This window comes from Oryctolagus cuniculus, chromosome 6 (genome assembly GCF_051225735.1).
Source record: "Oryctolagus cuniculus isolate XC-2025 breed Fujian yellow rabbit chromosome 6, ASM5122573v1, whole genome shotgun sequence".
Classification (NCBI taxonomy): domain Eukaryota; kingdom Metazoa; phylum Chordata; class Mammalia; order Lagomorpha; family Leporidae; genus Oryctolagus; species Oryctolagus cuniculus.
The window spans coordinates 124,256,251-124,272,860 of NC_142872.1; the positions used below are offsets into that span (position 1 = coordinate 124,256,251).

Here is a 16,610-nt window from a genome sequence, read left to right on the forward strand (position 1 = left end):
GTCGGACATCATCCCTACTGTGCAAACTGAAGAAGCTGGATTGTGCATTGATTGAAAGCAAGGACTGCTTTATATATCTTTGAATTCAGGCATTTAGTTGCTTCAGTGGAATATTCTGAGTGCTCATTAAGTATCTTGAATCAATAAATGAATAATACAAAATCTTCCCACTTACATTTAACTCACTAAAAAAGTAATACATAGGGGCTGGTGCTGTGGTGCAATGGGTTAAAGCCCTGGCCTGCAGAGCCAGCATGCCATATAGGCACGGGTTCAAGTTCCGGCTGCTCTGCTTCTGGTCCAGCTCCCTGCTGATGCTGCCCAGAAGCACCATCCTGCTGGGGTCCCTTGAGAGGAAAAAGTGTGGTCAACCTGTGACCCCACTGCTTTTCTAATCAGACTTTGGAGTAAGAGCTCTCAGTGAAACTAACAACCTTTGAGCTGTCAAAACACCCACATCACTCAACACTTTATTCCAAACTGGCCTTTCTATTAGGAGTTGCTTTCAAGGGAAAATCCTTTTCCCATATTTAGCTAATGAACATTGGATGGTCATGGTCAAATAACATAACCCTAGCAGGTTTACATTAGTGCTGTTTTGGCAGAAACAATAGCTTGTTAGAGATTACAAACACCCTATTCTTATAGTTTGGGTTCCGGCATCTCACTAGGATGTCACAGGCCCAAAGGTGAGCTTTTTTTTTTTTTTGACAGGCAGAGTGGACAGTGAGAGAGAGAGAGAGAAAGGTCTTCCTTTGCTGTTGGTTCACCCTCCAGTGGCCGCTGCGGCCGGTGCACCGCGCTGATCCGATGGCAGGAGCCAGGTGCTTCTCCTGGACTCCCATGGGGTGCAGGGCCCAAGCACTTGGGCCATCCTCCACTGCACTCTTGGGCCACAGCAGAGAGCTGGACTGGAAGAGGGGCAACCGGGACAGAATCCGGTGCCCCGACCGGGACTAGAACCCGGTGTGCCGGCGCCGCAGGCGGAGGATTAGCCTAGTGAGCTGCGGCGCCGGCCCAAAGGTTAGCTTTCTAACTATCAGGACACCCCTAGCAGTTCAGTGTGAGGACAAACTAATAGTTGATTTTGACTACTAGCTATTTGGTGGGTCAGATGGATGGATCAGTTTCAAGTTTGCTGGATATCAGTTATCTAAAGGTAAAAATAACACTGTTTCTGTCTAGGTACTTAAAACAGGACACACAATGATTATTTAGGTAGTAACTGCAAGGAGGGATTCCTTTGTTATTAAAATGATTTTTAGTATAAAATGAATGTTCATTGTAGAAAATTCAGAAAATACAAATTTTAAAAGATGAAATTTAAATAGGGCATCTAATTCAATAAAAAACTACTGTTAGCCTGTTGATGTATATGAGGTATTATTTCTTCAGCTGCAAAAGTTCTAATAACAAATTAGTCAAAGCACAATGTTTTTTGTTGTTGTTGTTTTGTTTTGAAAGATTTACTTATTTATTTGAAAGTCAGAGTTACACAGAGAGAGAAGGAAAGGCAGAGAGAGAGAGGTCTTCCATCCACTTGTTCACTTCCCAGATGGCTGCAACAGTCAGAACTGTGCCGATCTGAAGCCAGGAGCCAGGAGCTTCTTCCAGGTCTCCCACGTGGGTGCAGGGGCCCAAGGACTTGGGCCATCTTCCACTGCTTTCCCAGGCCATAGCAGAGAGCTAGATTAGAAGTGGAGCAGCTGGGACTCGAACTGGCACCCATATGGGATGCCGATAATGCAGGTGGCGGTTTTACCTGCTATGCCACAGTGCCAGCCCCCAAAGCACAATGTTAATAGAACTTTAACCCTGTTGAGTAAGTACTTCTGGATGTTTCTCATTGAAATCCACTGCAGATAACAGTTTATAGAAAATATTCTAATAATAATTGCTATAGTTTTACTCAATTTGGATTAGTGCTGTAGAGGAAGCAGTTGTGCTTAAGTGTATTAGCCTTTAGCTGACTATGAGTAAGATAAACAGCTCACTTAAACAGAATATTTATTTGGAACTATTTAAATGCTTTCCAATTACTGAACAAATGGGAGAAGTAAGAAAAGACTGTAAGTTCTTCTGAGGACAGGAAAGGTAGCTCATGTCTTCATTTTCTTCAAATGGCCTGGTATAAATTTGGCACAAATGTTTGTTTTATGACCAATGATCTTTATTCTTATGTAATCTTAGTAACTTTCTTATAACTAAATGTAATTGGCTGTAGGGGAAGTTATGGCCAATATTCTTATAAAATTGTCAAGTATTGCTGGTTCAACATTTATAATTTTGATGGAATACATATGTTACTAGAACTAAAGAGTGTCTGGGGGCCAGTGCTGTGGTGTAGTGGGTTAAGCCGCCGCCTGTGATGCCAGCATCCTATATGGACGCCAATTTGAGTCCTAGTTGTTCTACTTCCAATCCAGCTGCCTGCTAATGTGCCTGGGAAAGCAGCAGAAGATGGCCCAAGTCCTTGGGCTCCTGTGCCTACCTGGGAGACCTGGAAGAAGCTCCTGGTTCCTGGCTTCAGATTGGCCCAGCTCTGGCTGTTTTGGCTATCTGAGGAGTGAACCAGGGGATGGATTATCTCTCTCTGTCTCTCCCTCTCTCTGTAACTCTGCCTCTCAAATAAATAAATCTTAAAAAGAAAAAAAGTGAAAAAAAAAAAAAAAAGCACACCAAGGGAAATATGCAAGTTTATTTTATTTATATTAGAAAAATACTACCTATATAAAATTTTGGTCCACTGTCTTCTCCTTTGTTTCTATCATTCAAATTTTAATATTTTAATTATACTCAAGTACAAGTAGAATCCCATGTCTGACATTAGAACTAAATATTTCACATGATAAATTAATAGGCTTGAGTGAATTAGATACATTCTTTATCATTTCTCAGGAATAACAACTCATCATTCTCACCTACTATTCCCCTTTACTTCCATGGATTTGAGTAACTAGGTATGCGTGTCCCTTCTCCCTCATTAACATGAGTACGTAAGTGGACTTTATGGCATTATAACTGGATTCATTATCTAATCTTTAATTCTTGTTCAACTCTCCCACTTAACAAGGTATCTCCATAATAACTTTGGATATTTTAGCCAAACTCAACTTTCTAACACCAATTATAAAAATTAATGTGTCAAAGGCATGGTGAAAATTCCAGACTCGGCAACACAAGGTGCACTCAGAGTGTGGCTATTGAGAGAGGTCCTTGGACAGCTATTGCTTCGATTTCAACACGACTTCCCTGGGAGGAAAAGAATGAGATGATATTTCAATAGCTTTTTACAAATCAACAGATCTCTATAATGCCCAATCAAAACTGATGTAGCTAACATCAAGACAGTATTCATTTTTAAGATTTATTTATTTATTTATTTATTTATTTATTTTTTATTTTTGGCAGGCAGAGTGGACAGTGAGAGAGAGAGACAGAGAGAAAGGTCTTCCTTTGCCGTTGGTTCACCCTCCAATGGCCGCCGCGGCCAGCGCGATGTGGCCGGCGCACCGCGCTGATCCGATGGCAGGAGCCAGGAGCCAGGTGCTTTTCCTGGTCTCCCATGGGGTGCAGGGCCCAAGCACCTGGGCCATCCTCCACTGCACTCCCGGGCCACAGCAGAGGGCTGGCCTGGAAGAGGGGCAACCGGGACAGAATCCGGCACCCCAACCGGGACTAGAACCCGGTGTGCCGGCGCCGCTAGGCGGAGGATTAGCCTAGTGAGCCGCGGCGCCGGCCCTAACATTTATTTATTTATTTGAAAGGCAGAGTTAGAGAGAGAGAGAAAGAGAGAGGGAGAGATATCTTCCATCTGCTGGTTCACTTCCCTAAGGGCCACAATGGCTGAAACTGGGCTGGTCAGGAGCCAGGAGCTTTTCCAGGTCTACCATGTGCAGCGGCCCAAGTACTTAGGCCATCTTCTACTGCTTTCCTAGGCCATAGAAGAGAGCTGGATTGCAAGTGGAGCAGCCGGGACTCGAACCAGTATCCATACGGGATGCCCGCAATGCAGGCAGTGGCTTTACCTGCTATGCCACAGCACCAGCCCCATCAAGACAATATTTTTTTTCTTTTTTTTTTTAAGACAGTATTTTCAACATTAAACTTTTCAAGGAAGGAAAGGAGGGACTGTTCACTGGGAACCTATCACAGCTGCAGCTGCATCTTTATATACAGGCTCATATGAGGCCCCCAGTAGCCCCATTAGAAGGATGTTCTCCCACTAATTCACAGGACAATTTGCATAGAAAGGTTGATTAATTCAGCCTAAGCCATCAGGGTGAACAGCAGAGGTTCAAATCCGTATGTTGTGATTCCAAGTTCAGGGTCTTTCTGCTACCCTCCAATACTTTAATAAATTTGATGATCATGATCATCTCAAGAAACAACTAATTAAAGCGATAAAAAGGACATGCTTAGGAGATAACTTTTCTTTAGTGTAAAAATACTAAGTGGAAGTCAGTAAGAGCTGCTTCTTAATGGGCAGGTTACTATGCTGTCAAGAGGGACAGGTGGGGGGGCTGGCGCTGTGGTGTAGCAGGTTAAGCCTTGGCCTGTGGCACTGGCATCCTACATGGGTGCTGGTTCGAGTCTTGGCTGTTCCTCTTCCCATTCAGCTTCCTACTGATGGCCTGGGAATGCAGCAGAAGATGGCCCAACTGCTTGAGCCCCTGTATCCATGTGGTAGACCCAGAAGATTCCTGGGTCCTGGCTTCTGATCGGCCCAGCTGCAGCCATTGCAGCCATCTGGGGAGTGAACCAGTGGATGGAAGATCTCTCTCTCTTTCTGTAACTCTGATTCTCAAATAAATAAATAAATCTTAAAAAAAAAAAAAAAAAAAGAGGCACAGGTAAAGAGCATTTAGTGAGCGAGAAAATCAGAGTGGCGATAAATATGTGTGGCTATGTGCGCCACTGGCTTAGAGATTTTTTTTTTAGTGGAATATCTACATAGTTTATTATACAATAGCTAAGTGAAACTTTTACTGCAGAGCTTACAAACCTAGCATAAATTTATAGCCCCCTAAATAACAATCCAATACAGCTGTAGTTTTACTTTTTCTCACAATTTAAAGACCCTGATTCTGTTATGTCTATGTTCATATGTTGCCTTATAAGACTTCTTAATTTTTTTTCTATGTGTGCAATATGGGCTGTTTCCATTTAGACTTTAAGTTTCTGCAAAGCAGGACTATTTCTTTTTCAATTTCTTTTAACAGTGTGCTTAGTTCATTATATTTAGAAAACAATGTAGAAATCCTCATTTTTAAAGTGTACTTACTAAGGGCAAAGCAGCAACCTGGTAAGCAGCTCTCGCAGGAAAATTACTCTTGAAATCTGAATTTAAAAGAATTTAATTTTAGTTTCCAGACATTGTACTGTTATTCTACACTGTATAAAGGAATATATGTGCTTTAGAGACTAGTAAGCACAAAAAGAGATAACATTCCGATTTGTTCAATAAAATACTTTGCCATATATTATTCCCATGATAGTCAATAATGTTATAGATGTCAGAGCTTTCTGGAAAAAAATGCACTGCTTGTGGACTCTGACATTTTGATCTTGTATGGTGTGAATGGGGCTTTGCCTTCAAAGTGATATTTACAAGCCAGTGATCTGTGAAGGACCTTCCTGTCTCCAGCAGCGTTGGCAAGGATGTACTTTCTCACAAACTTTTCTTTTCTTCAGCAGAGTAAGTAATGCCGTTTTCCCCAAATTATACCTCTGTCTCATCCCACAGGCGAAAGGGATAGCCATCTTCCCCACTATGACAGCAGTGTTAATAATAACAGCTAACATGTATTCAGCAGCTACAAAATGCCAGCATCTGTTCTGATTCAATCACCCTGTAAGGTAGCAGTGAATTATCCTCAATTTGTATATGAGGAAACCAGGGCAAAGATATGCTGGTATCTAACTAGCTGATTCTGACAGAGCCAGAATAATGCAATATCATAGCAACATAAATACCAATTGTGTACATAAAATTTTACGAGGGCTTAAAAAGCCTATGAAAGGTGTAACAAAATGAAGTTAGAGGAGAATGGACTTATAGGGTTTTAGTATATTAACTTAGGGAATCTTAGAAATGTCTTAGATTCTTTTCACAGGAATAGATGGTGTGTTTCCGTTCAGTTTATGAATTCTTTTAAAACAGGATGCCACTTCTTTAGCAATTGCCAACGCTCTTAATTCATAATGGACATTCATCTGTTAATGGATTAATTTCTCTTTAAAACAGAAAATAGCAACAAAGCCAAATTACTTACACTGCTTGTAGATTTCATTGACAGTCGTGAAGTCGTTCATGTCAGCCAGCAAAACAGTTGTTTTCACCACTGGAAGAGACAATGGTGTCATTAGCGTTCGCTATTTGGTCTGGTCTCAAATATTACTTATTGAGAACTCATTCAGGAGTCTGTGACTGTCTTGATTAAATGGGACTGAAGACATAAGTAGAGGCAGTGCTGTTTCCCAGACCATCAGGATAGCTTTACAAAGATACGGCATGATATATTAGTGGGAATATGTAAGTTCTTCCAAAAGACCAGGGAAACATCAGACAAATGAACAGCGCAGTACCATCAAGTTGCTCACCGTTAGTGAAGTCACAGCCTGCAGCTTTCAGAATTTCACCCATGTTTGTAAGAGCCTGTGAACCAAGGCAAGACAGATCTAAAGCACTGCTGCTAAAGTTAAAGCTTTAATTACATCCAGTTAGGCAGCTTTTACTAGTACTCTCTAAACATCCGATGTTACAGGAAAATTCTCCCTACTCTTTCTAGGATGCTTCTATTTAAGTGACGTATTTCCTAGTTTTCCTTTAATGGCTGAATATTTCTGAAATACAGTGAAAAGGCTGTCTCCTTTTGTGAGTGAAAAGACTGGGTGGGGCCGGTGTTGAGGCGTAGTGGGTTAAGCTGCTGCCTGGTACAACGCCAGCATCCCATATGGATGCTCGTTTGTGTCCTGGCTGCTCTACTTCCTGTCCAGATCCCTGTTAACAGCCTGAGAAAGCAGTGGATGATGGCCCAAGGACCTGGGCCCATGCCAACATGTAGAAGACCTGGAAGAAGCTCTTGGCTTCAGCCTGGCCCAGCCCTGGCCATTGTGGCCCATCTGGGGAGTGAACCAGCAGAAGGAAGATCTTTCTGTCTCTTCCCCTCTCTCTGTAACTCTGACTTTCAAAATAAATATCAGTCTTAAAAAAAAAAAAGGCAACAAAAAAGACTGGGATGAAGTCCCTTCCTTAGTGTCAAAATGGGTGAAGTTTTCAGTCAATGTCCATGAACATGACACAGAAATAATTTCTGGGATTCCTTACTTTGTATCACTTCAAGGATAAGTAGGGGCTAGTAAGGATTAAGACATTTTCTTTTAAAGTCAATTTGATTTAAAGGATTTTTTTTCCTTTTTTTCTCTAAAAACAGTATTAGTGATATCTGACATCTAGCTTCTGGAAAACATCAGATTTTAGTCTATTCTTCCCCAATGAATTTTTTTTTCCCAATTCATTCCTTTTTTTTTTTTTTTTAAAGATTTATTTATTTTACTTGAAAGTCAGAGTTACACAATGAGAGAAGCAGAGGCAGAGAGAGAGAGAGAGAGAGAAAGGTCTTCCATCTGCTGGTTTACTCCCCAATTGGCCACAGAGGCCGGAGCTGCACTGATCAGAAGCTTCTTCTGGGTCTCCCACATGGGTGCGGGGGCCCAAGGAGTTGGGCCATCTTCTACTGCTTCCCCAGGCCATAGCAGAAAGCTGGATTGGAAGTGGAGTAGCTGGGTCTTGAACTGGTGCCCATATAGGATGCCGGCACTGCAGGCGACAGTCTTATCCACTACGCCACAGAGCCAGCTTCAATTCATTCTTCCTCTCCACTTTACTGGTCACTATAATATCTGATCACACTTTTGTGTTTTTTAAGAAAAGTCTTCAAAGTGAGTCAAACATGGATATGGCAAAGTGTTTCCAAAGCCATAAAAACATACACGCAATGTAAAGATATGCTCTCTGGCTCCCTGGTTTCATTCCTCCAAGCTAACTACTCCTTCCAGTCAATGCTTATAAACAATTCTTAAACATACATAATTTTTTTTTTACAGATTTATTTAATTTACTTGTAAGGCCAGAGTTACAGAGAGAGGGAGAGAGAGAGAGTTTTCCATCTGCTGGTTCACTCCCCAAATGACTGCAATAGCTGGGGCTGGGCCAGGCAGAAGCCAGGAGCTAGGAGCCAGAAACTTCTTTTGGGTCTCCCATATGGGTGGCAGGGGCCCAAGCACTTGGGCCACCTTCTGTTGCTTTCCCAGGTGCATTAGCAGGGAGATGGATCAGAAGTGGAGCAATTGGGACTTGAACTGATGCCATATAGGATGCTGCACTGCAGGCAGTGGCTTACCCCGCTACTCCACAGCACTGGCCTCCAACATACATATTCTTAAAAATACCAACATTCACACATGGTAGCATATTGTGTATGCTGTTGTGAATATCAGTTTTATCATGTAATAATTTATTGTAGAATGCTCAACTATCTAATTATATGGATCTAGCATGATTTGTTCAATGGATATATATTTAGGTTATTTTCTCTCTCAAGGATGGACAGTCATGGTGTTTTCTAGGTTTGCGTATTACAAACAATCCAGTAAACTGATTAATTTATAATTTAATTCTATTTATTAGATTAGCAGTGTATCCTGTATCCCTAGTTTAAAAAACATACTGGGGCAGGCATGATGGTACAGCAGGTTAAGCCACACTTGCACTGACTGTATCCCATATCAGAGTGCCAGTTTGAGACCCAGCTACTCTCATCCAGCTTTCTGCTAATTCATCCTGGGTGGTTATAGGTGACAGTTCAAGTATAAGGGCTCTTTTACATTGGCCATCCATGTGAGAGACCCAGACGGAGTTCCTGACTCCTTGCTTTAGCCTGGCCTCAGCCTGGCCCAGTCTTGGCTATTGTGGGAATTTGGCGAGTGAACCAGAATATCTTTCTCTCTCACTCTCTCTCTCTCTGCCTTTCACATAGACGAAATACAAACATTAGGAAAAAAAAAAAAGAAGATCCTTTAAAAAAAGCATACTATATGTAATCTCTGATAGTTCTCTTCTAAAAATGTTGATTTTTTTTTTTTTTTTACTTCTTTGGCAGTACTTTGCATTTTTTCCCCAGCAGTTCAGTGACCCTGAAAGGGAAATTTCTCAATCCATGTGAAAGTGGGAACATGTTAATTTAGCTAATTCAGGTTTAAAGTCACATCAGCAATAAAAAGGTAGACTCTCTTCTTTAGTTGTTAAATAATTCATCAAATTTGCAACTCTTTTAAAAATCAAAAACTGTCCTACATCAAGCAATGAATAGCTTCAAAGGCATTTCTCTGTAATCGCTATAGATTGTTAATACTCTTCACTTAAAGAGTGCTGGGGAGGCCAGAATTGTGGTGCAGTGGGTTAATCCCCCACCTGTGGCCCTGGCATCCCATGTGGATGCTGGTTCTAGTCCCAGCTGCTCCTCTTCCAATCCAACTCTCTGGGAAAGCAGTGGAAGATGGCCCAGGTGCTGGGGCTTCTGCACCCATGTGGGAGTCTGAGAGGAGGCATCTGGCTCCTGGCTTCAAATCGGCTGATGCAGCCAAGTGGGGGGTGAACTGATGGACGGAAGACCTCTCTCTCTCTTTCTGCCTCTGTCTCTCTGTGTAACTCTACCTCTCAAAAAAAAAAAAAAAAAAAAAAAAAAAAAAAAAAGCTGGGAAAGGGAACTTCAAATGTGGATAAGGACTTACCTGCTTAGTTTCTTCTACTACCCCTCCTGGCACAAGCTTTCCACTGGAAGGGTCCAAGCCCACCTGTCCTGAAACGTAAACGGTCCTGTCGACCTGCACAGCTTGACTGCAAGAAACAGAAAGAAAGAGAGTGTCTACATACAGAAATAAACACTGGACATCAAGCTCACTGCTGAAAGAGGCCTTTGATAGGATACGAAAAGCAGACAGTAAATTAAAAAGTTGAGATACTGGATTTTATTATAATTCAAAACGTTCATCAAAATATAACTTTAAGAACATGAAAAGTCACAGATGAGGAAAATATCTACAAAACACAGATCTTCTAAAAGACTTGTATAATGCATTAATACAAACAATCTAATAAAAAAAAGGGCAAGCGATCTGAACAGATACTTAAAATATTCAAAGAGTTAAGGAGTACCTGAAAGGTGCTCAACATTATCAGTTATTAGAGAAATACAAACCCAAATCACAGATAAACACCAGCACACACACAAAGACGTCACAGATAATAACAAGCCTTGGCACAGAGGTGGAACCACTGGAACATTGTTCCATTGTTGGCAGGAATGCAAAACAGCACAACCACTCTGGAAAACAGCTTGGCCATTTCTGAAAAACTTAAAATACAAACTTAACATGCAATCCAGCAATTCCTTAGTCAACAACTCAAGATCCATGAAAACATACGAGTATGTCCAAAGACTTCACATGACTGTTCAGAACAGTACTATCCATGGCAGCCAGGAAGGAAAAAAAGGAACCACTGATAGATCCAACGAAACACAACATACACACATGTGTACAAAATTCTAGAAAAGACAGAATAACAGCTACAGAAAGTAGATGAGTTGTCGTTTGGGCCAAGGGTGGGCATCGACCACAAGTGAGTATGAGGGAATTTCTGGGGGGTGATGGAAATGCTCTAAAATTTGATGATGGCAGGGGATGCAAGACTTTACATTTACCAAAACTCAGGAGATTTTACATTTAAAATGGGTGATTCTTATAAGTGTCTTACCCCACAACAACAACAAAATGTAATGTCAAGAACATTCTTTCAAAAGTCATCATTCTCGCCGGCGCCGTGGCTCAACAGGCTAATCCTCCGCCTTGTGGCGCCGGCACACCGGGTTCTAGTCCCGGTTGCCCCTCTTCCAGGCCAGCTCTCTGCTGTGGCCCGGGAGTGCAGTAGAGGATGGCCCAAGTGCTTGGGCCCTGCACCCCATGGGAGACCAGGAGAAGTACCTGGCTCCTGCCATGGGATCAGCGCGCTGCGCTGGCTGCAGCGCGCCGGCCGCAGCGGCCATTGGAGGGTGAACCAACAGCAAAGGAAGACCTTTCTCTCTGTCTCTCTCTCTCACTGTCCACTGTGCGTGTCAAAAAAAAAAAAAAAATTATATAAAAAAAAAAGTCATCATTCTCAGCAAAGATTAGTCCTTGCTGGTTGAGGGGTCAATTAAGGATGCACTTTTGAAGGCACACTTTACCTCTGCCAAGTGCTTCATCTTGTAACTGACCTCTTCTGTAATGAAGAAGCTACATTTCAGAATTAGCACAGAAAAAGCACACAGCACACTGATACCCAAGAGAAGCCAAACAATTCAACTAATTCTTTTGTTAAGATTTATTTTATTTGTTTGGAAAAGTTAGAGAGAGAGAGAGAGAGAGGTCTTCCATCTGCTGGTTCACTCCTCAAATGGCTACAACGGCCAGAGCTGAGCCAATCCGAAGCCAGGATCCAGGAGCTTCTTCTGGGTCTCCCACGTGGGTGCAGGGACCCAAGCGCTTGGGTCATCTTCTACTGTTTTCCCAGGCACATTAGCAGGGAGCTGGATTGGAAGTGGAGCAGCTGGGACTTGAATTGGTGCCCAGATGGGATGCTGGCACTCAGGCCAGGGCTTTACCTGGTGGACTACAGCCCTGGCCCACACAATTCAACTTTTTACAGGAAATGTACAAGTGGTCTTCAAAAGGTTCGTGAAAAAATGCATACCCTAAAAAAACTACGCACGGATTTCAACAATGTCTGCACCAACTTTTGGTGCAAGCAAGTAAAAAATGTTTATTTTAGGGGCCAGTACTATGGCGCAGCGGGATAATGAATCAGTGAATGGGAAGTGGTTAGTGAACCAGTGGATGGGAAGACCTCTTGCTCTTTCTCTAACTCTGCCTTTCAAATAAGAGAAGCAATCTGAAACAACAACAACAAAGAATCCTACTACCCACAGACAAGTTGTTAGGTTCCAGAGTATCTGGAACAGTGCAAAGGGGAGTGTGTTCCTTACAGGCCAAAGGGTGATCACACTTTCAAAAGCATTCTAATAATAATTCTCACATCATCATCTATACCATGTTTCAAAAATGTACAACCATGTGGACAGTGTGCCAGCAAAATGGAACGAGGCAACAGCAACGTGATACTGAAATCTCTCCAGGTTCAGGTCTCACACACCCTGAAATGTGCTGTGCTGAGCAATTACTGACAACACCCCACACATCCCAAAGCCAGGGCCTCAAAGTTCAGCTTATTTGAATTCTTCTTGGAGGGAACCCAACATTTTCAGAGTGTACTCACTACAAATTCTGTGCATAAAACTGTTTCCAACAGGTTCTTAAAACATGTCCAAGTAATGTTCTCAGGATACGACTAGTTAGAATTTTCCTTTTAATGTTGATATTGTAAAGTAGCACTATTTCCAGTGGCCTTGTACCAACTCTGAATACAGAACACACAGGAAGCCCAACGCCCTGGCAAGTCTCCACGCAACGAAGCAGGCTCTTGGCTCCTCTCTCGTTGCACTGGCACACTCGAGCAATGATTCCCCTGCTTTCTGCCTGCGGCTTTACCAACACAGTTACCTCTGCCTCCTAGCCCAGCGGAGTATCTCGGTCACACTCTCTCCTAACAAAGGGTGCACAGTATCTCTATATAGGTTGTGGACGGTGCATGCTTTTAGCAGGCTCCAGGACAAAGCCTCTCTTACAGTCGCTCTGATTTTTGTTAAGAGTTACTTTTGCTCTCAATGAAAACAGGGTTACTCTGAATGCTGCCACTGGGTGACTGAGGGAGGAGGAAAGATGACTGATTTCTACTTACATTAAATTACCCCTTAACTATTCTGACTCTCCTCCCCGACTTTCTACCAGAATTAATACCATCATTCTCTTACAAAATAAAGTTTATATCTTTGGTTTAGCATTGGAAACCCCCACAACCTGAACCCTGTTAAAATCTAATTTTTTATTGGTCATGGTCTTATTTAATTCCCTAATCTTATGAACTAGTGCTATTATGCCCACTTTACTTGTCTTAAGCAAACTAGGTGAGTTTAAGTCACTCTGCAAGAACCAAAACAAAAATTCCAATCTAAAGTCCAATTCGACAGGATTTCCTCAAGGATCAAACATACTAAATCCCAGTTCTTCCTTTTCAATTCTCTTTCAATTTTTCTAGGTAGGGGATGGCAAACTAAACGACTAAACCTGGGTTCTGAAGCTCATTGCCAGAATTCAAGTTTGTTACAACACTTGGTGGTGTGCCCTTGAGCAACTTATTTAACCGGCGTGCATGAATTTCTTCATCTGAAAAATGGGGACTGTAAGAGTGACTGCGCACATAAAGTACTTCAAACACTGCCTAGTGTTGAGTAAGTATCAATAAATGTTAGCAATTGTGACTTCAATTCTGATTACATTAAGGGAGAAAAAAATTACCAGTTTTTTTTTAAGAAAACAAGTTTAAAGACACGTAAGCTGGCCGGCGCTGCGGCTCACTAGGCTAATTCTCCGCCTTGCGGCGCCAGCACACCAGGTTCTAGTGCTGGTCGGGGTGCCGGATTCTGTCCCGGTTGCCCCTCTTCCAGGCCAGCTCTCTGCTATGGCCAGGGAGTGCAGTGGAGGATGGCCCAGGTGCTTGGGCCCTGCACCCCATGGGAGACCAGGATAAGTACCTGGCTCCTGCCATCGGATCAGCGCAGTGTGCCGGCCATGGCGGCCACTGGAGGGTGAACCAAGGGCAAAAGGAAGACCTTTCTCTCTGTCTCTCTCTCTCACTGTCCACTCTGCCTGTCAAAAAAAAAAAAAAAAAAAAAAAAGAAAAAAAAAAGACACGTAAGCTTTAAGAGAAAGTAGGCCCCAGTATCCAGCCAGAATTTTAATAACACTTTTTAATTTTTCTTTTCTACTTGTTGGGTTGTTTTGCACTGTTGTGAAGTTTCCTTTCAAAATTAATTTGTTAAACTGAAGGAGCCAGTTCAAAGAAATGTGTCAAATATATTAAAAGTGGTCCAAAGATTTGGTTAAGAAAAAAAAAAGGAATAAAGAAAAATGGCACCGGAATTACTAAAACTTCCTCTGCAAATCTTTATGCCATTCCTCCTTCCACCTTCATGTCTCAATCCAGTCATTCCCTCTCAGGAATGCCCTTTACCCCATGGCTTCCCCAAAAAGCCCTTAAATAATTAATTTATAAACCAAACTACTATAAATGGCAAACCCAGCCTTCAGAACCCAGCTCAAGGTCTCCCTACCTCCAACAAGAATCTTTCTAAAAATCTTTTTCTTCCTCTGGCCCTGGTCAGAAATACACCCACCCAGGGTAGACGTCTCGGACAACACACATACATTTAGCAAGAGCGTGCAGGGCAATTTTAGAAAATGATCTACACAGCGCTTTGGGCAAGTTCTTGATGTTTTATTAGCGGGAAATCAGCAGGGGCAATGAATTAATAAACTCTAGCGCCATTTCTATGCTGTAAAAACCAGAGGGTTCTGGAGCGACGACTCCCGGGACAGGGGCAAAGACCCGCAGCGCGGGCTCCGGGGCCACCCTCTTGGGGCTCCCAACTCGCCGGGGAGTCTCCGGCTGCGCTGCATGGCCTGTTTCCTCGCGTGTTTGATGGGGTTGGCCTGCAGAACCCCGAGGCTCACTTGGGCTTCGACCCTAGGGACCCCAGCTGCAAGTCATCGACCCTGGCCCCCCGGGGTCTATTGGTGCTCCCCTCCCACAAGACACATTACCTGTAGGGACCAATGGCCGCTGGGGCTTTTGCAGTGCTTATCACCTTTCTGACCAGGGACGACATGGTTAGTCCGTGTTCTCGCGCAGCTCGTCTGGAAGCAGCGGCTCCCGCGCCAGCACCAGACCAACCGGACTGACCAGCCCCGGGGCAGCGTCTCAGCTCCCAGGGCGCTCGCCCGGGGCCGCGTGCGCTCGGCATTCTGGGAGCTGTAGTCTCGGCGCGACTCCAGGCCACGTGGAGGAAGCGGCCAGGCTGACGCATGCGCCTTTGGGCCCGCCTGCCGCGCGCGTCTTCTCGGTGGGGCTGCGGCAGGACCTTGTCATTCTGACCCGGGAACCCTACGGCGTCTGGCAGGTAGGTCGTGAGGGCGAGTGCCTGCCGGGGTCCACGAGTTTGTGTCTTCCAGGGTGTGGGGCAGCCTCGAGCCCGGCGCCGGCGCCCTGACCCGGCTGCTCGCCAGTCCTCTAAGCCTCGGCTCGACTCATCTTGGATCCGTGGAGGCTGCGCCCGGGGCCCCTGTTCCCCGCCTGGAACCCTCTTGAGTCCATGCGCCGGAGCCCCCTGCTTCTATCTTTGCCCCTCGTGGCCTCGCCGCGCGTCGGCCGTCGGGGGAGTGGGCCTGCTTCGCGTCTTCTGCCAGCCTGCAGGACGGGGTGGGTCGTCCAGGGGACCCCGCGGCGCTCTGGGCGGTGTGCAGCTCCTCGCCGCTCGCCAGTTCCTTTCTCCGGAATGCTCCGGCTTCCCCAGTTCTCTTTTGACTTGAACACAGCCCTCACGGTTGGGATCCGACTTCAGAGGGAGGATGGTGCCTTGGTCTCGGTCGCGGCCCCGTGGCTGGTCTCTGGGCAGGTCACGCTGTATGAGAGGGGATGCTACGTGGCTAAGCATCTCGTGTCTCGTTAACATTGTGCTGTCGGTGCGCTTCACTCCTTTTATGCGGTGTGCGTGTTCAGCAAGTAAGTATTGAGCGTCTACTGTGTGCAAGGCCTTCTTCCAGGGTCTGGGGATGCAGCATTAGAAAAGATGAGACCCACGTCCCGCCTGCTTCCACGACACCATACAGGACAATCCCTTTTATTCCCTCACATTTTGCCTTACCTCCTGTTAGAGTTGTGGAGTTCCTCCTGAGATTCAAGAACCGCAGGATCTTTTGGATTGATTTACGACTTCAGCCTGGAATAAAAGACCTCACATCCCCTTGCCTTGTACTCTGTTCCCGTACCAGGCCCAGGTTGTCCTCCTGAACTCACCCAGTAGAGTCCTTGGTACTCTTTCTTCCCTGTAGATCCAAATTCCAACTGAAATCCTGTTTTGTTCTGTTTTGTTTTTTTTTTTTTTCCTGCTGAGTCACACACACCCCTCCCCCTCCTTGTCCAGATTTTTGTTGTGCTAAACTGCAGATTTTTACCATTTTATTATATGTGGTCTTATTCTCTGGTTGTTTTGTGTTTTAAGGGCAGTAAATGGAGCCAGACTACCTGGTTTGCATCCCAGCACAATCGCAAGCTTAGTAGGCCTGTGTGTGGAGGGGTGGCATTTAACCTTTCAGTATTTCAGTTTCTTCAGTTGTAAAGTGAGGATAATATAGTACCCCCTTGCTGAATTGTGAGAAGTGGGTGAATAAATGAATAAGCATGTAGAGGGGTCAGTGCTGTGGCACAGCGGGTTAACACCCTGGCCTGAAGCTCCAGCATCCTATACGGGTGCTGGTTCCAGACCTGGCTGCTCCACTTCCCTTCCAGCTCTCTGCTATGGCCTGAGAAAGCAGTAGAAGATGGCCCAAGTGCT

At 44.3% G+C, this 16,610-nt stretch overlaps 2 protein-coding genes across 3 annotated transcripts in view; one reads left to right on the forward strand and one right to left on the reverse strand.

The window, feature by feature from the left end:
- Positions 1-2,684: 2,684 nt before the first annotated feature.
- Positions 2,685-14,956, reverse strand: RIDA (reactive intermediate imine deaminase A). Its single transcript, XM_002710583.6, has 6 exons — positions 14,821-14,956; positions 9,796-9,901; positions 6,604-6,658; positions 6,276-6,344; positions 5,285-5,340; positions 2,685-3,252 (listed from the first exon to the last, which is right to left on the reverse strand). Exons 1-6 carry the CDS (start codon positions 14,883-14,885, stop codon positions 3,190-3,192), a joined length of 414 nt encoding a protein of 137 aa, XP_002710629.5. The 5' UTR covers positions 14,886-14,956; the 3' UTR covers positions 2,685-3,189.
- Positions 14,957-15,044: 88 nt separating this feature from the next.
- The window catches only part of POP1 (POP1 ribonuclease P/MRP subunit), a 40,291-nt gene continuing 38,725 nt past the window's right edge, over positions 15,045-16,610 (forward strand). The window contains exon 1 of one of the 2 annotated variants that reach the window (XM_008255786.5): positions 15,045-15,176. The gene's annotated coding sequence lies outside the window, so the exon portion shown is untranslated. The remainder of the gene's footprint in view (positions 15,177-16,610) is intronic. The other variant, XM_089336367.1, reaches the window with a different exon arrangement.

Bases quoted from the DNA above. Each gene is read 5' to 3' on its own strand.
- RIDA (XM_002710583.6), bottom strand. From the start codon at position 14,885: ATGTCGTCCCTGGTCAGAAAGGTGATAAGCACTGCAAAAGCCCCAGCG. The intron at 9,902-14,820 runs GTAATGTGTCTT...TGTTTCTTGCAG, and splicing joins GCGGCCATTGGTCCCTACAG to TCAAGCTGTGCAGGTCGACA. The intron at 6,659-9,795 runs GTAAGTCCTTAT...CTTGGTTCACAG, and splicing joins TAGTAGAAGAAACTAAGCAG to GCTCTTACAAACATGGGTGA.